This window comes from Lissotriton helveticus, chromosome 11, assembly GCF_964261635.1.
Source record: "Lissotriton helveticus chromosome 11, aLisHel1.1, whole genome shotgun sequence".
Taxonomy (NCBI): domain Eukaryota; kingdom Metazoa; phylum Chordata; class Amphibia; order Caudata; family Salamandridae; genus Lissotriton; species Lissotriton helveticus.
The window spans coordinates 1,048,122,660-1,048,142,685 of NC_136072.1; the positions used below are offsets into that span (position 1 = coordinate 1,048,122,660).

Below are 20,026 nucleotides of genomic sequence, written 5' to 3' on the forward strand. Positions count from 1 at the left end.
GCCCTTGCTAACAAGCCTTGCTTGTCCGATGGAAAAAACGTTATTTGCTATGAAAATAAGTAAAAGCATTGGACAACAAATCATTCGCGCTGATCTTAGAAAGAACAAAGTACAGCCTGATCTAAGAGCATTATGGAAGTTACCTCCAATAGTTGGACACCACAAATGCAGTACATGTTCTGTATGTGACAACACCGTAGAGGGTTCAGCATTTGTGTTTAATTCCATCAATTGGACACATAACTGCAAAACTAAGAACGTTGTATGCCATCAAATTTCCGTGTCCAAAGCTGTATATTGGTAAAACCACGCAACAAATCAATCAGAGGATGGTACAACATAGATCTAGAATCAAACAAAGAATACTGACAGCACCAATGGTCACACACTTCGTTGAGAAACAGCATTCCGAAAAATAATTCGTTTGGACGGTCCTATCCGCATTGAAACCACCTTCAAGAGGCGGAGATGTTGACACACCTCTACGAAAAAAAGAAACATATCTCATCATGAAATATAATTGCGATGTAGATGGTTTAAATGAGATGCCATAACTGCCTTTACTTTTGCGCTGGGTCCTCTGTTAAGAAATATACTGTCAAATATATACCTGATTACATTAATACTGATACCAAGAACGATGGTTTCAGTATACAAACCATAACTCCCATAAGTCATCCGTAAAGAGATCACACTTAAACTGGTGTTATTTCGTCAACATAGTCTCTGAAACTCACATGAATATATTTTATTTGATGCCAACATCCGTGGTTTCAGTACACGCACAACAATTTCTATAACTCAATAAGGAGGTCACGCCGAAACTGATGCCACTTTAAACATAAAAACTACTATTCCCATAACTTCCTGTTTATACAGGATTTAGGTTTACCTAACACCGATAATAAGTTTCAAAGCAATCTCACTGCGGGACGAGTCACTGTCGGAGTTAAAAGATACCACTTACAGTAAGTGAATCGCCCACATTGAACTTTCTTACAATAGACTGCGAGTAAGCAGGAAATTAACAAATGCATTAACAGCGTTTTGTTTTTCGTTTAGAAATATGGCGTATGCAATCTAACAACAAAGCCGTTTCATCAAACATGGCTGTCAATTGATCCGCCCTAAAGTAAGTGTTGTGATTCTAGGGTTAATTGAAAGGTGTTCTTCACTAAGGAGCTGCCATAGTAAGAGCTTATTTACTCCCTTTTCCTTCCTGGCAGTGCTGTAAATGATTCGCGCCTTGTGGCATAATTCTAACTTTGACGGACCCCTTGCCGGTTGACGAACAACAACAGTAACTTCCTGGTGCCCTCCGCTGACTTCCATTGTAATTCTCATGACAAATCTATTAACAGCACGAGTTATATTGTAACATAAATACTCAAAATGACAGGTACTCTCCTGATTATTTTAGGTCCTGCGACGCCATACAAAATGTAAATGTGGGATACTTGTAAAGCGCACTGTTACTCTAACCGAGTGTCCTGTCGCTGTAGACCTCTGGGGAACCCGTCCTGGTTTTCCCTGTGAGATGGTCCCTTACTGGGTATCTCCAGGGTGAAACCAGGCATCCCCGGCGTCTGTGGGGGCCGTTGTAGAGATGAGGCAAGCTTAATGCCCAGAGTTGCCGAGTGTGTTCCCAGGTTAGAGTAGGCACTGAGGCGAGAATTATCGAGTCCGTTGACCCTGGTCCAAGATCCTGCCGCGTCGGGAATTGAACCCTGGTCCCGGGCCGTTCTCTGCTTACAGGTCTGCCGCCTCTAACCAGTGAGCCACACCACTCCACTCCACAAAACACCTAATCTTCATTGAAGTGACATTTTCAACTTCAGGTACAATATTTTGGACTAAAATGGTATACCCAAAAAAAGAAGAGGAGACGCCCACTTTTTAGATAATAATTTTATTTAATTTCACTTCTAGGTTACACCGTGCCCTCATGCCCTGATGACAATCCCGTGAATTACCGCAGAGATTAGAAACGCGTCGGCTACTTTCATCTGTTTTTCCACATAGGGCAATTGGAAAATTCTAATTCTCCGGCGAGGGTGGGCAATCCAAAATGCACCCCTCTGAGAATTAATTTTTCCCATGTGGTTACAGTTCCCTTTAAAAAAAGTCTTTTGGAGGAGGAGCTACACGTCGAGCAGGATGGCCGCCTAGGACCTCGGCTCCGCGTAACCCGCCCTCCGACTCCAGTGTCCTGCAGAGTATCTTGGCATCGGAGCCCACCCCCTGATCAGGAAAGTGCGACGGGGCTCCCGACACCGACTCTGGCCCCGCTGTGACACCAGGGGCCAGAGCAACTTTGATCGGCAATTGCAGCCTTGGGCGCGGCCGAGACCGGGGACTAGATTCAACTTGTGGCCGGGACGCAGTCAACAAACAACGGGGCAGGAAACCGGAAGTTGTCGGTCCGGCACGCTGGCAACAAGCAGAGGTGCTGAGACCTTCCTGTGGGGGCGGGGTTGTGTTGCGGACTTGAGGGGGGGTGCCTGCCTGGTGGCCCCCGCCTTCTCTATCAGAGCCCCCCCGGACGAGCATCCAACATCCTACTGCGGAGCCCCGAGGACTGGAGGTGAGGCAGTGGGCCAGACGTGCGGGGCGCTGGGGGCTCTTGGTTTCTACCCCCCCCCCCCGCCTGGTGGTGTGACATCGTGAGGGGCTGGGGCTGACCCCCGGAAACGTGGTGCTGGTGGAGATCCTGCCCATATTGAGGCTCTACCTGGGGGCTGCTGTGTTTAAATCGCCTCTGCTGCGGCGTGGGGGTAACTGGACGATCTGCTCACCGCGGGACTGCGGGGGGTTACGGGAGGCGTGGCCGCGCCCTTTGCTTGCAGTAAATCCTGGTGTTGACCAGTGTGCTCCTGCCCTCACCCGTGGCTGTAGTACATACTGTGATTCCTCCGTCCTGCACCATTGGGGAGAGGTGGCGTTGTTGGGGGGTCCCCTGGCCTGCTGTGTTGTCTGGCTGCCGCCACCATCGGACCCGGGCTCCATACAGTGGCTGGCCTGTGTGAGCGGGCCCCCGTTTGACTTTTGCAACCCCAGGGAGGGGTTTGATTGGATCTCCGGCCGGTGGGCCCACTGGTGTTGACAGTGCTTACATCTTGGGCTACAGTGTGTCTGGCCCGTCGTGAGGGCTGCGTAGCTGGCGGGGAGTCTGACTCGCATTCGTTGACCTGCCCCTCTGGGACTGTCTGCTGCTGTATCTCCTGGGCTGATTAGATATAGAGGCCAAACCTGTCAGTGACATCCTACGGTGGTGCGGTGGTGACAGCGACGAGTGTGGTGGGCCCGGCCTGGGTCGTTGAATTCCCCCATAAGAGCTGGGGAGCGAGCTTTTTGAGGATTTCCCAAATGGCGGCCAAGCCAGACACTGACAGGCATCTCCCTAGGTCCTCTAGAGGACCAAAACAGGTTCAATCCAATCGGCTGGACCGCTACACCATATCTAAAGGCTCGCCTATAGACTCTTAAAGCGATCCCAATCGGGGGGGAGATGACCCTTTGGGAACACCGGCGGAGCTGACGCTGCTGGATGTGATGGCAGCTATCGAAGGTGTCCAATCGCCACTGGGACAGAAGATGGAATCACTGGATAATAAGCTCGATATGGTCACGATCGAGGTAAACCTCATATGAGCGGACCTCACGAAGGCGAACGGACCTCACGAAGGCGAGCGAAAAAGTAAAATCGTTAGACATAAAGACTGCTAGTTTGATAGACGATGTCGCTCTTCTCCAGCAGGAGGTGCGTGACCTCAAGGCCTCCCGGACGCTGACAGACAAGAAGTTGGACGATTTTGAAGGGAGGGCGCGACGCAATAATATTTGAATCCTCGGGGTCCCGGAGAAGGCGGAGAACCCGGTCCCGGACCTGTTAGTTGAGGACATTGTCCTTAACTACCTCAAGCCCAAGGGTTTGAGTACATTTTTCACGATTGAGCGGGCGCATAGGGACCCTGGGGGTCGGCCTTGGCCTGGGGCGCCGCCTCGCCCGATGATCGCGAGGGTCATGAACTTTAGGGACAGAGATGTTATACTACAGGCAGCCTGCTCGGGAGACCCCCTCCGCTACGAGAATGCCACCCTCTCTTTCTTCCCTGACTTCACGCAGCTGGTGCAAAATCAACGTCAAAGCTATATCGTAGTAAAAAAGAAGCTTAGAGACAGAGGCTTGAGATACGCACTGATGTTTCCGGCGCGTCTGAGAGTGGTAGCGGACAGAAGAGTCTGGTTCTTCGACAATCCAGAGGTGGTATCGGACTGGATTGACACTCATACATCGAGTTCTCCATCGGGAGGCGACCGTGGGGGAGAAGAAGAGCAGCAGAGGGAGGACTGATGGAGGCAGAAGTAACAGTGGGACTTTTGTGTACTGCAGGGTAGGGGGCTAGACCCACAGGCGTATTCTATCCTGTCTTAGATTTGGGACAAAGTTAGGAGTGTGGATTATTCCAGATGTGGGTGTTGGAGTTGGCCTTGGAGATGGGGGGTGCCGCGGGGGGTGGACTATCGACTTTCCTCCTCGTAACTACTTTTAGTTAGTCGTAGAGTTCGAGTGTGGGGCGACAGGTACACTGCCAGTTGGGGATGGGCGTAAGCCATGAGCAGGGGTGCAGGGAGGAGGGGACGGGTCTGGGGTTGGCAGGGGCTCCGGGCGGTCAGGTCCACGCCAATTTTGGGTTTATCTGATTGTTTGCTTAATCGTTTGCACTGTGTGATACTTTTTTTCCTTTTTTCCTCACATCAGGAGACAATGCTTTAAATGTACTGCTTCCATACCAGTTAAATGTCTAATGTTAGACGGGGATCGGGATGACTGTGCTCAGTTGAAATGTTCTTGGCCTAGGGGACAGCATTAAGAGGGGAATGGGTGAGCCAGTTGATTAGAAGGCACTCCCCAGACGTGGTGCTCTTACAGGAGACACACCTCATTGGAAATCGCTACTGGCCCTACATAGAGGGGGTTATAAATTAGTAGTGCATGCTGGGTTCACCACTGGGTCAAGAGGAGTTGGTGTCTTGATTAAAAAATCCTTTCCCTTAACGATTCAGGCCACACGGTCTGACCAGCGAGGCCGATACATCGGTAAATCGGGGAGGTGGACCGGCACCAGGCCCGAGTCCTGAGACCAGCACAGAGGTGGCTCCCTGACTTCTTAGAAACGACGGGGCTGGTAGACGGCTGGAGGGTTCGTAATCCAAGTGGAGTGCACTATAAACACGTGTCCACCGCACACAGTAGCCTGTCTAGGATAGACTACATTTTGGTGCCAGCTGCCCAGACAAACGCTGTCCGAGAGGCTCGCCACCTGGGGAGGGGCATCTCGGACCACTCTCCGGTTTGGCTCCGGCTGGAGTTCGATCAGTATGATGTGAGCAGGGTTGCCCCTATTAGCGCTTGGCACCTGAGAGACCCCAATGTCAAGAAAGAAGTTGTCAAAATCTCAGACAGATGCTTTCAGAAGAATACAGGTACGGTGGACTCGGCACAGACTTTGTGGGAGGCATACAAGACCGTCGTTTGGGGTGAGGCCTTATCTTTGGTAGCGAGGAAGAAAAAAGAGCGGCAGGCAGAGATGGAGAGGGTTGAGGGGGAAGTGTCAAGATTGGAGGCGGATGTGTCTGGGGCAGTGACCGCGGAGGGGTTACATAGGCTAAAATTGCGTCAGGAAGAGTACAAAGGACTCGCTAGGGACAAGGCTAGAGCGCAAAACTAGGAGACTCAAAGCAGGGTTTACGAGCACGGAGATAAGGCCGGTAAACTGATAGCGTGGTTGGAAAAGGGGGAATGGGCATCGCAGTTGGTACCAGAGATACAGGGGGAGGATTCAGGCGCGCTTACTGGTCCACAGGCCGTTGCGGACAGGTTTGGGGAATACTATAACTGGGTATACACCTCGGCTGGGGAATATACAGAGGCGGAGAATAGTGCAATGATAAAAGACATCCAAATGCCCGTGTTGACAGATGATAACCGGAAATACTTAGAATCCCCACTCACAGACGACGAGGTGGCACAGGCAATCAGATGAGTGCACTCCGGGAAGGCTACGGACCCAAATGGGATTCCCATAGAACTATACAAACTGAGTTCCAATAGGCTTGCTCCGTTTCTCCGCTCCATGTTTACAGAATGCAGAGAGGGGGGACAACTCCCATATGATCAACGGGTGGCTAATGTAGTGGTCATCCATAAAGCGGGGAAGCCCAAGACATTATGCTCGTCATATAGACCTATCTCGTTGCTGAATGCTGAGCCCAAAATATTGGCAAAGTTGCTGGTGACAAGACTGGCAAAGGTTATCACTACCTTGATACATCCGGATCAGTCCAGCTTCAAGCCTCGCCGTAATACAGCTCTTAATTTGCGGAGGTTACACGGGGTGCTAGGTAGGACCCCGACGCTCCAGGAGCCGGCGGTTTTGGTATCTTTGGATGCCACCATGGCGTTCAACAGGGTAGAGTGGCCATATTTATTTGCATTGTTGGGGAAGCTTGGGTTTGGTCCGGGGTTCGTGAGTTGGGTACTCCTCCTCTATGCCCAGCCTCTGGCGAGGGTGGTCGTGAATAATCGGAAGGCTACTGACTTTCTCCTCGGCAGGGCAACGAGACAAGGCTGTCCCCTGTCCTCGCTCTTGTTTGCCTTGGCCTTGGAGCCCCTGGCGGCGTGGGTTCGGTGGGACCGTTCGATCAGCGGCCTAAGGTGGAAGTTGGAATGGGAGGACAAAATGTCATTGTACGCTGACGATATCCTGCTTTACCTCACCAATCCGAGGGGATCTCTTATATGTTTTTTGGCGTGCTTGCCATTTTTGGGAGGTACTCTGGCTTTGCTATAAACTGGCCAAAGTCAGTGCTCTTCGTTCTTAGGGGTGACTCACCGCTTCTTCCACAGAATTGCCCGATACAGATCGAACGGATCGGGTTTAGATACCTTGGCATGTACGTCACGTTCGACCCGAAACTACAGATATAATAATCTCGGGCCCCCTTGAGTAGATTTAAAGATGATGTGGCGCGCCGGAAGGCGCTCCCGCTCTCACTACTGGGTAGGGCAGTGCTTTTTAAGATGATGGCCCTTCCCCGATTCTTGTACGCACTCCAGAACTCGATGGATTTGGTACCCGCACACTACTTCAGGGAGATAGAGGCAGCTTCTTTGGGACGGCAGGCCCCGTATAGCTTTCTCCAAACTCACTCTCCCCTGGTACGACGGGGGAATAGGCCTGCCAGACCTAAGGAAATACTACTGGGCCTCCCAGTTGGCTGGGGTGAATCATGCAATATACGGGCCCCCTGGGGACCCAGGGTATGCTATGGACCGCTGGCAAGTTCCGGGCAGCCATTTTACTAGAGCGCTGTATGCTGGACCTCGTCGGTTTCCCCTCACAGGACCAACAGCACATGCCGTACAGGTGTGGTACGCGGTAAACAGGCCCCTTAAGTGGGAAGGGAGACTCACACTGGCCACCCCGCTGTGGAACTCGGAGACGTTGGGGAGCTTATGGAAATCTAAGGGGTTAGACAAGTGGGATCTCATTGGGGTAACGCAGATTAAAGTTGTTAGGGAGAAAGGCACAGTTCTTGGATTCAGCTCACTTCAGCAGCAATACCATCTTCATGATCGTGAACATTACCGTTACCTCCAGATCAGACATGCCCTACTAGCAAATATCCCCAAGGACACATCGCTTCCGGTCGCCTCCCCTCCCGAGGACCGAGTGCTAGACGGCCACTTCCCTGAGAAAACAATTTCACTAATATACAAGAAGCTTATTAACCATATGGAGGATCCGCTGCTCCTCTTAAGAACGCACTGGGGTGAGGATGGTATAGAGTTGGATGACGAGGACTGGTGGGAGGCGGTTTCCTCTCCACGGACAGTAGGTATACAGATGGGGCTTCGATTAGTACAATTAAAGATTCTCCATAGGTCATATGTCACGGGGCCTCGTCTGGTCCGCATGGGTCGCTCGGAGGGTGGAGAGTGTAGGAGAGGGTGCGGGGAGCTTGGAACGTTCATGCATATACTGTGGCATTGTCCCGGGGTGAAGGCATACTGGGAGAAGATTCACGAAATGCTACGAGAAGTCCTGGGTGTGGAGATACGGCCAAAGGCGCGCAGGTGTATTCTGAATGTTTGAGAACCCACGGATCTGTCTGCATATAGTAAGCAATGGGTTACATTGGCCTGCATGGTAGCCAAGCGGAATATCGCCCAGTTATGGGGAGCCAGCCAGCCGCCTCAAGTCGAGAAGTGGGAGGAGGAACTGGATTGGTGCATGTTCAGGGAGAGGTCGGTATATGTAGCTAGGCGGTGTCCGGCGAAGTGGGGGAAGGTATGGGAGGTCTGGAATCAATACTGCAGAGATATTTGTGTGCCCCCGATGTGTTCCGAGGAAGTGGAGGCGCAAGTGTCCCCTTGATCCTTTACCTATATACTATGTCTATTATTTTGAATGTATGGAAATGTACTGATGTAACTTATTAGAACTGCTTATGTCACCTGATGTGTTTTTCTTTGTTGTTTTGGAAAATTAGAAACTGCCAATAACTGTGTATCGCTGGTGTAATTTTATGTACTTTGTAAATCAATCACTGTTTGTGTAAATATTGTTGCACTTTTACGTCTGTCCATTAACACATTGTTGATGTATGCCAATCACAAGCCATGTATTCAATATGTATCGTATCTCAGACATGAACCAAATGTCTATACTCAGTATGTTTGAATTTACTATAAAAGAAATGTAATTCTTACATCGAAAGCATATGAACCTCATTGGTCATTGTTTTTTTCCACCTAAATAAATAGCGGTAATACAGATAACCAGGTACCCTCCCCTTTTTTGTACTATAGCTACAAATAGAGCAGAAACTACTCTCCTTCAGCTTCAAAACACCACATATAACCAGGGCAATAAAGTGAGTTCACATCTAGTCAGACAACGTCAACAAAAAAGGGAACAAAATTATATAGGAAGCATACACTGTCAAACAAGCCAAATAACTGAGACAGAACAAGCCAAACTACAAGCATAACAAGATTTTTATTTTTATTTATATGAAAGGGAATCTTGCTTGGAAGGGATACAGACAGCTCACCTACGAGTGGCTAAACTTACACAAATCAATATCACCCAAGGAGAGAATTTTGAAGCCCTATTATTGGAAGAAAAGGTGAAAGCAGCTTAAACTACAGAAAGCACTAGGGCCAGAAGGCTTCTCGGAAATTTGCTTCAATCTTATTCCCATATTTAATCACACATTTCAGTTCAAAGAGACATAAGGGGAAAGTCATCCAAACAGTGGGTGAATCCAAGATATCCTTACTCTTATAACCAGGGAAGGATGTCACACATTGTGCATTCTGTAGGTGCTTTTGAAGTTAGATGTTAAAATACGCAGAAAAATAATTCAACTAGATTTGAGCAAATCTTTCCTTCACTCATCCACCCAGATCACACAGGTTTTATTCTCTGCAGACACACACATATAATATCAGGCTAATTGTTCACCTTGGCGGAAAAGCTTTAAGAAAAGTTTATTTCAGAATTGTTAACATCTCTAGATGCATAGAAGGCTTTTGAATGGGTGTACTGGTGTTTCCTGGTAAACAACCGATAATGGAAACAAGTTACTGATATCCAGAACTAATGTAAACGCAAGATTATTATTCCCATTTCTTTTAGGCGCGGAACACTGCAGGGCTGCCCTCTTTCCCCTTTACTCTTTGCATTGAACTGTTCACAGATAGAATATGATTTGATGGGGAAATAAAATGACTCTCTATTAGAATCATCCAATCCAGATCACTGCGAATTTCAATCTTCTGAAACAACATGTCCCATATATTCAACACTCTCCTTCAGAAACTCACATTTTTTATCTTCTTAAAACAACCCCTCTTGTTTGTAAAACACGTAATACATTTGTCAACACTCTTATCATGTTCTTTTCGGCTAGGTGCAAAAAAGTAATACATTGTCTTGGAATATAATTAACCCTTTTTGCCTCTGAGCATCTAATCAATGATTCTTGGAAAAACAGATTCCGCTGACGTTAAGCCGAAAGACATCCCTGTTGGTAGGCTGCTGCTAGATCCAACTTGGAAACCACTATGAACCACTCAATATGTTCAAGATTTCATTAAGCTTAGGAAGGGGATACAAGTCAACTCATAACTCTTTGTTTACATTCATATGGTCAACACAAACCCTAGGTTCACAAGTACACTTGCGTGCCACTACCAACGAAGAAAGCCAGAGTGAAGAATCAATGAGTTGTACTACTCCTTGTTCACATAGCATATTTAAATGTTTCTCAAGATCTTCTCTTACACCCTTCATTGTATGTTTATGAGGGATAGCATCTTCTTTGATCCTGAACCTGTGCTTGAAACCAGCTACCTTTCCTAATCCATCATCAACATTTGGAAAATGTTTCAGCAACATCACCACATTCTTGAATAACCAACACATGGTCCTCTGTTCCTGGTCTTAACACCACACCAAACAGCACTTTGTGGAACCAGCCAACTATGTTTAGTCATCTTACTGCAACATACGCTTTGTCTTGTATTTGCTTCCCTCTGAACTCTAAACCATCTTTAAAAAAATCCCATCAATTCTATACTTCTTTTTTCGTAAGAGACCTCTCAGGAGGCTAAAGTGGTCTGTCATTCCACGTTTCCTCAAACAATTCTTTATTGATCATGAGTTTTCTGGCACCCAAGTTTACTAAAAGACTGAGCACCTTGTCTTCCACAACATTCACATACATTTCAACAAACTGATACATATCCCCAGTTACCTGAACAATAAACACCATAAAGTGCACTTTGAACTGACTCAACAGTCACTCTAGGTTAATTGTTATCTTCCTCTGCATTAACTCTCTCTGCAGCTCTCCTATCGCCCTGACACACTTTGACATAATGTCCAACCTTAATGCATAATCTAAATGTACAATATTCTTTGCAGGGTATAGCCTTTCCCCCACTTCATGTGTGCAGCATAAACATATCTAAAACATATTTGTTCTGTCTAATAAAAGATCTATTTTCCTTTATTCCCTTCCCTCATAGTTGGGGAATTTTTTACGTATATGCACCCACTATTTCAGTGTGACTGTTTTCAAACTCATTTGCTGAAACATGAAGTATCTATGCGCTTTGCCAAACGAATAGTTTAATCCAAAGATAGATTACCCACTGAAAAGGCCGGGTCTGGTGGCTCAGTGGACTAAAGCAGCCACTGCAGGGGCATGTACTGGTTCAAATCCTGACGGGTCCACTCAGCCTTTCATCCATCAGAGGTCAATAAAATGAGTACCATTAAGTTGGGTAAGAATAAACATCTGTTATTCAGCGCCAGGACACCTACAGGTAATCATGCGCTTTACAAATACACATTGTTAGACCCGTCAGCCCCTTTGGGTGGTCCCTCCTATCTTTAGTTTTTTTTTGTCCCCTCTCTGCCTCCTACATTTTTATTTTCCCTTTTTGTCCACCATACTTTTTTTATGGTGTTGTCCTTAGAGCTCTGGGTGCCTAATTATTTTTACATCATAAAGGGGCACAGGTGTTCTTTTAAAATGGAGGTGGTAGTGAGGTGATCCTTTACAAAATGGTGGCTGCCAACTGACAAAGAATTTTACCTCAGGGACTGGCCCATAGACTAGTGAGAGGGATCTAGAACCTTCTGGCCCATTCTAGTGACCTGGGTCTAGGGGTATATATGGTCAGAACCTGGGCGGCCATTTTGTCACCTAAGAGCTGGCGGGAGGGCAGGCTGTGGCATCAGGGGGTTAGGGCGCTAGTAGGGCTGACTTCTCCTTGGGATTGCTCCTCTGCTGCTATCACTGCCCCCTACCTCGAGACCTGACCCAGCCAAGTTATCATCTCGAAGGGCTTTGACCTAGTGATCGTCTATGACCAGGAAGGAGTTATTACCCTCCTTAATCTTAACCAGAGTAACTGTGGAGCCCAAGCTGCTTGACACGAGCTGCGCCGCTGCCCTGCAGGAGTGTGAACTGTCCTGAGGGCCGGCTAAGAAACAACCCCCCCCCCTCTCATTCACCTGTGTCCGCCCTAGCGACAGTGACCCTGGGGGTGATAGCCCGAGAACCCTGCCCCGAGAACCCTGCCCGACTTACCGGTGGTGAGGTGAGACGCTTCCTAAGGTTCTCCCTCCCGGACAGAACTGCGGAGATTCTGCTGTGGCCTGGGGAGGGGGTAGCGTGACTTGCAGCATCGGATTGGGGCCCCGCAGGAAGAGTTGTTCTTCGATGGGTGAGGCGTCACCGTCCGGAGGTGAGGAGCGGGAGACGAACTGAGAGTGGTTCGGCTGCCCGTTACTGCGGAGGCTTCTCTGAGGGGGGCGGCGCTGCCAGAAGGTGTTTCCCCCTTGGCGCAGGCCCAGAGGAGATTCTGTAGGTTTCCCTGAAGGGGCGGCGCCGAGCCTCAGACGTGCCTCTCCTGCGCAGGCCCATTGAACCGCAGCTGCTCTGTGGAGACGAACTGGCTCACCGGAGGCATCAGGAGGGCCTTACATCGCCTGTCATCGGAAGCGTCTCTCTCTCCCAGCGCAGGCCCAGTAGGTGCTACGGCCTTGCCTGAGGGGAGGGGAGGTGCGCGCTTCACTCATAGCCTTCTGACTGCCCGGACGGCTGAACTCGAGCCAAACAACTACAAGTAAGCCGGGCCTGGGGGCTGGTGTGGGATACGAGGCTAGAGAGGGCTCCACAGGGCCTAACAGAGGGCAAGTTCTTCAGGATTCCAGACACAGTATTCGTGTTTGCCAGGGGAACCTAGACTGGTGGAACTATCGCGTTGGAGCTAGGAAATTGCCAATTGTCGAACTGCTGTTGGCCCTAAATAAAAGTTAAACAGAAGCCAAGAATACCATAGGATAACAGAGCGAAGGCGGGTTGTTGACTGAAATTAACATCCGTTCCAATTTGACAAGGAGGAAACCACTCTGGCACATGTTTAAACGACGCATCAGTTAATTTTTATTTAAGAGGATGTGCCGAAGGATTTCCATGCAGTGATTATGTCTATTGTTGCGTTGCTGGAGATAATTAATGTGATTTTCTACCTTATAAAACGTATTTAAACTATAAGAGATCGACCTGTAAATCTAGAGCCAGGATTGAAATTGTTGTAGTCAATTTCACTGAAGAAATAGAAGTTTGTGAACTAAATGTAATGTTAAAGTCTCAATGGTGTAAGCAATCAACTGTGGTAGTGCTAAATGTATGGAAGCAAGACATGTCTAACGGAATAAGATAACTTAAAGAATTATTTTTATAAAGCACTCCGTATTTTTCTAAACTGGTGTAGTGTCATTTTTAGTGGATGGGCGCTGGGTTGCTGTGAGGAGTGTGACGCAAGCATTACACAAATGCCTTTGGAATAGGTCTCTTCACTCTGTGCTAGGCTACCCTATGTGGACTGGTAACCCCAGGTCTAACACACATGTTATGTTATAATAAACTTTGTTGTATTCTTTTATGCCAAACTTGCATAGAAAATGATCTCTGACCAACTGATTGCTTTACTCCCCAAACTGACACTCAGAAATCAGTCTCAGGAGTACTGTAATGTACGAGTCCACACTTTAATGCTGAGTTTGTAAACTTTTGAAAAATGCGTATGTAAACACCACTAGACAGGGCATGACATCAAAACACACTTCCAAATTTTTTACTACCAATTGATATTCGTCCAGCTCCTCATAAAGGTTAGGATCTAGCTTTGTGAGATGTTTAAAAATTGTTCTCCCGTCAAACCCTAATGAATGTAACAATAAACATGTTTTCCCTTTCACGCATGAACCTCTCAGCTCTTATGGCCCCAAGATAAGATTGAACGGCATCACACCAACTTTTCAATTAAATTGGTGGATCTCCAGAGGAATTTAAGAACGCTGGCCATGGATTAACAGATTACATGTTATCTCAATGTTGAAGTGAAGTTAATACTTAAAATGTTATGTAACTATTACTAATAAAGGAATGTTCAAGATGAGTGACAGCCTTTATCTTCCACCATTAAAAATACATATAATAACCAATACAAATACATATGTCCTTTGTGAAAGCCGAACTGGTAAAAAAAATTGCAAGCAGTAGAAAAATTATTACTAAGTAATAAAAAATGCACACAATATGCTCATTATTAAGTGTAGAACTTTGCAGCATACACATCCAGTAGTAGAATGAATCTTCTATGAATATTTCGACTATCTTACCTTTTCACAATTCATACCTCTGTTATAGTGCTGACAAAAGAAAAAAATTCTTGTTACCACTAACGAATCACTGGTGAAGTCACATTACCTAACTGCCTAAGTGTGAGAAAGTGTGTAGTGTCTCTATGGCTTTTTTTTTTTTTAGAAGACATGGTACATACTACGCTCCACTTCCGAAGTTCTGGTTTTAAGTTGGAACCTAGTTGCGTTTCAATTCGGACATAATTAAAGGAAATGAAAAGGATTTCTGGACCGCAAACAAATGCCCAAAGGCATCAAGGCACTAATAACGGTTACTCCTGAAGGAAGTGAGGTCAGCGGAAGTAGAAATTCAATGATCTCAGAGACAAAGAGCCTTACGTCAGAGAGTAAAATGCGAGGTATTTAAGGCCTTTCGGAATGGGGAATGAGCCTGCAGGCTGGTGATGAAATAAGAAACGGAGTTCCAAATCTTGGATGTGGCCGCCGAGGAGGCTCTACCTCCCCACCTTGCTATTCAGCATTTAGGGCCAATCACAAGGTTATGGCTTGTGGTCTGGAGCTGTCTGAGGAGAATGTACCACTGGAATATGGCTTTGATTTCTAAAGGCTGAATGTTCCGCAATGGCTTGTGAACAATGCTTAAAGCTTTAAAAATAATATGTTTGTTCACAGGTAGGTAACTCCTCATCTTATCTTTTTAAGCGTGTTTAAATGTAGAGGTCCTCTATAGGAACGAGGATACTGCCAGATACGGGCTTGTGTGAGAACCAGGAGACATTACTTGTTCTGCTGGTGGCAGGCATGCACGATAGGGCCCATAGAAGTGAGGCCTGAACAATAGAGGACCTCTACATTTAAACACGCTTAAAATTATAAGATGAGGAGTACTATATAAAAGAGTGTTGAAAGGAACAAGACATTGCGGAAGAAATTGATTGTGTTTTTTAATGTGTACAGCAGATCTTGAATTTAGAGGAACCGTATGAGATCAGAATGAGTGTATGAGGAGTATTGTGCAGACAACGGGTGTTTAAGGATAAGGCTTCCAACAACACTGAGCACTGCCCTGAAGAAGTCCTAAGTGAATAGGGACGAAACCTGTAGGCTGTTCATCTTGGATATGTAGTCTTGTTTTACCTGAAAATTATGAATAAAAATTGATGCAAAGTAATCTGAAAGAATGATGTGTATTACATGATTGTTTGCTGTCAGGAGTTGTGTTACAATTTGGCTATAGACATTATGATGTGAAAGAGATTTAGACCCTTGTAAATATTTCCAGTTATGCTCCTCACTTGTTTGGATATATATATATATATATATATATATAGTCGTCTTCATGCATTCTTCACATGCCCTGTGTAGAGTTCATTAGCGTATCTGTGGAACACATTTTAAAAGAGTTTTCTTCTAACTTTTACTGTACAAAGTACGTTACTGGTAAGGTGAACCATACCGCCTTAAGGTGATTTTTCTCATTTTTGTACCAGCAGAACATTAAAATACCGGTCATGCCGATTCAAAACAAGCTACCAACCAGCCCCCAATGACGAAAGAAAAACACAGGTATGATGTATCACCGTTTCGAGCTGATGAGCTTTTTTTTTTTTTTTACAGCGCCAGCTCCTAGTGAAGAGAGTTGGTAGACTGGTACGTTCATAAATGTGGACATGTATAAAAGTCCTTTCATTTACGAGTAACAACAAACCTACGACATAAGGCCCCATTCACATACCGCACAGGCGTCCCCCACTCTAGTCGTGCCGTTCTTTCAACGAAAGTTTTTTTTTAAAACGGCCGCTAACGAGGCCTTGAGCTTAATCCATGTCTAAAACGTTCAAATCCACACATCACGTGCCGTCTTGGGAAAAGAACACTGCACGGCCTTCCAACCATCTGCGCCCTCCCCAATCATACGTCATCCGTACGTACGTCATCCGTCTGTCAACGTCACTATATGTATGAGAGGGAAACAGGAAGCCTCCGCAACGCAGCACGAGCAACTTTCCTCAGAAAGAAAGTGACGTTCAGTCTTACGTAGTCACCTTTCCGAGCCCGCGGGAATATTTAAACCCTAATGTACGCACGTGTTTTCTTTCAGTCAGCAACAACAGCGAATGTAAAGTACCGAGGAGCCTTACCTGCCCCTTCCATAACGTGCACGAAGTCCGCATTGTAGGAACCGCTGTTTATCTTTTCTTCTAAACTGAAGCTCCTGATGCTGGTAATTTCTTCCACGTCCGAGAGGTCCTCGTTCTCATCGTACCTCGTACGGTCCACAGCACGCTGCACACAAACAGAACGAACAGGCTTTGGTGTGGGGCACATTACGGTGATTTAGTTAACATTTCTACCATCAATACTCTACACACGGGCATTTCCCCTTTTTTATTAAGAAAATCGTTTTATCGTGCAAATTATCAGTGAAGAGAAACGGGCACAGCCGTCTTCATTCCAAATGATTTGAGCAGACGGGATTTTTAAAACGGACAAAAGGTAAATAATTCAAAATACTGGGTAAGAAAGTGACTACTGTGTTATGTTAACGCGGTCGGTTGGGAGCTGTGCTGCAAAAAATGCATATTTAGACATGAATGGCTGCAACCTGTATCCGTTTTCTAAAGTGCTGAAAATAATGTAAAATTTACGTACTTGGGTGGCTGTATTGTTTGTATATTTTTTTTAGACTTTTACAACCACCTAATATATTTTGTATGGGCACATTCTGAGCGTCCAGCCGCCCACTCAAATAGCAATGGAGAACGACTACCACCCGGGCGGCATTTGCAAGCACCCACGACTGCGACAATTAACAAAATAGTAAAGAAACATCACGCGGTGCCTCGTTATGGACGTGCCAGGTAGACTGTGATCACTAAACCACCCAAAATACCTAAATGGTACTAAATTGATTTTTCCAAATGACCTACACTGTTAAACACGTCCACAGCATGTGTACTTGTATGTAATGTATGTATTTTTTTTATTATTGAGTTCATTGTGTGCCGAAATGGTCTAAGAGGAAAATGGTACAACCCCAGAAAGAGTTAATGAACAACATTTGGTGGTGCCACGATGTGCTAGCTCCTTATGGAAGTAAATTAGGCCCAGCGCCCGGGTTAACGACAGCCTGTAACCCCAAGTACTCATTTGACTTGGTCTTGCAGCTTAGTGGCGCTGTCACAACTACGCCGCTACCCAGCGCACTTGGAATTATCTACCTTGGCGGGATAAAGGCTTAGCAACCAGATGTCGATACCTGCACACTGGTACCTTATTTTGTGTAAATCCGGGCTTACACGTATTTTACGTTTCTCTTGATGTTTTGTAACGATCGCTGGAAACAGCTTGCCAACATAATGTACTGCGCCTAAGTCATGTTGCTGCATTCACGGTGGAATGCATATTTCGCAGATAAGTACTGCTTTTTCCTGGCATATTCGTGTTGCATAGGTATGTTTGTAATGAGTAACATGTGCATTGGCTGCCATGCTTTGCCCATCGCTGGTGACTTGTAGAATGAGGAAGGCAGCCAGCAGAATCGTGTTTTGACAGTGGCAGCCGAGGCAGAGCTAGTGAGGCCTCTGCTCTCACACACCGCCCCCTCCTTCCAGCAAAGAGCTTTCAAGTGGCTCTTGGAGTCCCTCCTCGGCCCCCACCCCCAGCTGCTCTGCAGGCACAGAGGCAGACTGCCCAGGCTGCACGTTCACACTCACACAAACAGGTCCCCAGCAACACGCCCAGCTGCCAGCAGGAGTCCCAGCAAGGACCCGGGCAGCCCAGTGTGCGCCGCCGGAGGGACGAGGGCACCCCCACAACACAATGCACGCAAATACGCTGCAGCCGCCCGCCTCACAAGGCACAAAATACACTGCACCGCCCGCATCACAAGGCACAAAATACATTGCAGCGCCTTACCAAAAAATGCACAAAACACGCTAAAAACCCCACACAACGCACATATATATTTTTCAACCGGTTCCCACGCGATGCAGAAAAAAACAGCAGCGTGCTCCGCAACACACCGCAAGGTACAGCTAGCAAAACAGGCAAACGTGCTCCACACATGTAAATAAACAACAACCTGCATGATGCCAGTCGCCCATAAATCCACAAACACAGCAACCTGCCCCCGGCATACACAAAATACACTAGTTTGCCCTACTAAATACACAACAGCACGTTGTACATAAGAAAAGGGTCTCATTGGGACCAGTGCAAGCTGCAGATACCATATGCACTCGTCCACACACAATTCCATTGCACCCCCCTTCTAAAGCATGCTTCCCCTCCCACACCACGAGCAATCAACAAAGAGCGCCCACTCCGGAACCAACACCCCAGCTCCTTAAAACGTAAGACATAAAAGATCTACACACCAATCTTCTTGCAGATCCTCTCTGTGCCTCCATATTCAGAGAGCTTCAATTATATTCGGCCGTGTGTCCTGCATTTTTTAATGGGGTTGTTTTAATATTGTTTTGGGTTCTTGCAAAATCCAGTCTCTTTAAAGTTAGGCGGAGGAGAGGGGGGGAAGAAAGCACTTTTGCCTTGCCCCGTTTCTACAAAGTGCTGGGCACCATGTTGGTGCGGGGAGGTGGCGCGGACTATGACGTCACGCAGGACGGAACGCCCGGAGGGTTCCAGTACGCGGAACTTTGGAGCCTCAGCGGAGGCTGCGGAGCAACATCCATTATTCTTTCAGAATTCGGGGAGGCTTTTATTATTTGTGTTATGGCAGGTCACGAGGCGACGACAAGGCTCAGCGCGCAGGCGCGGTGGCTTTTACCCCCTGCTGAATAGTTGTTATGGGCTCGAGTTCCTGTGTGCTGGTTACCGGAGGAGGCAGGCAGCAGCAATGTCTGCAGCAAACCGGTGATCATCCGCCTTTTGAGGGCTCCAAACTTTTAAATTCAGGGCTCGTCGTGCAGCAGAGCTACATATTTGAACGTGTTCGGTGCCTGCATTTTATGCACGCAATAACACGGATTTGGTCAGCTGTACCTGCTTCTGAAGCTTCATAATACAGGCAAAGCTTTAATCGATCGCTCATATGTCCACGTTTGACCAGCCTACTGGGAATTTTGCTCAAAACGCCTCGGTAGCTTTTTCTTAGATTTTGAGCAGCAAATTCGGGTGATGGAAGTGTATAGCACTTTCTGGCGCATGCAAATATTTCCAGTTGCCAGTTGGAGCAAAAATTATTCTATAAATTGATACCAAGCCGTGCATGAGAATCGTGCCTCTTCCTTTTATTATTATTCTTTGGTACAAAAATTGCACAGTAGATTTGAATGTATAACCATTTAGAATCCATAATAATATCGGAATGGAGACTCATTTTGACTCTTTCAGTCTCCCGCATGTCATGAACTCTGAGATTAGACGTTTTTTTTTTTTTAAAACTAGAATGCTATGGTTTATTTATTTTATAACATCGGTGACGCACCTAGCTAGGGACAGACTACGCCGGCCAACTGTGCTGGGGTCACCACACTGCGGTTTTAGTTTGGAGGCAACCAAATACCTTACATTCCTCCGAAACTTATAAATGAATATACAATAGTGCAAACGTCACAATTTATAGTCACAAGCTCGCCAACAGATTCCATCCTGAATTTCTCCATGGCATGTTACTGGGGGCTGCAGATTACTGCATGCAGCTTGACCACAAAGAATAACAATGATTGTCTGATCTAGTTTGTTACGGAGTCTCTAATTATTAGACTACCCAGATTTTTAAATAAAAAATCTGTGTTTGCATTTTGTTGTTT

The 20,026-nt window shown here is 46.7% G+C and overlaps 1 protein-coding gene across 8 annotated transcripts in view; it reads right to left on the reverse strand.

The window, feature by feature from the left end:
* KDM2B (lysine demethylase 2B) overlaps window positions 1-19,012 on the reverse strand; it is a 1,129,854-nt gene extending 1,110,842 nt beyond the window's left edge. For 6 of the 8 annotated variants that reach the window (XM_078667529.1, XM_078667528.1, XM_078667527.1 and 3 more), the window contains exons 1-2: window positions 18,632-19,012; window positions 16,394-16,538 (exon numbers count right to left, since the gene is read on the reverse strand). In XM_078667529.1, coding sequence (XP_078523655.1) covers window positions 16,394-16,538; window positions 18,632-18,664 — 178 coding nt within the window. In that variant the 5' untranslated portion in view covers window positions 18,665-19,012. Of the gene's footprint in view, window positions 1-15,987; window positions 16,125-16,393; window positions 16,539-18,631 lie in introns of those variants that run through there. The other 2 variants (XM_078667526.1, XM_078667525.1) reach the window with 2 other exon arrangements.
* Window positions 19,013-20,026: the final 1,014 nt, after the last annotated feature.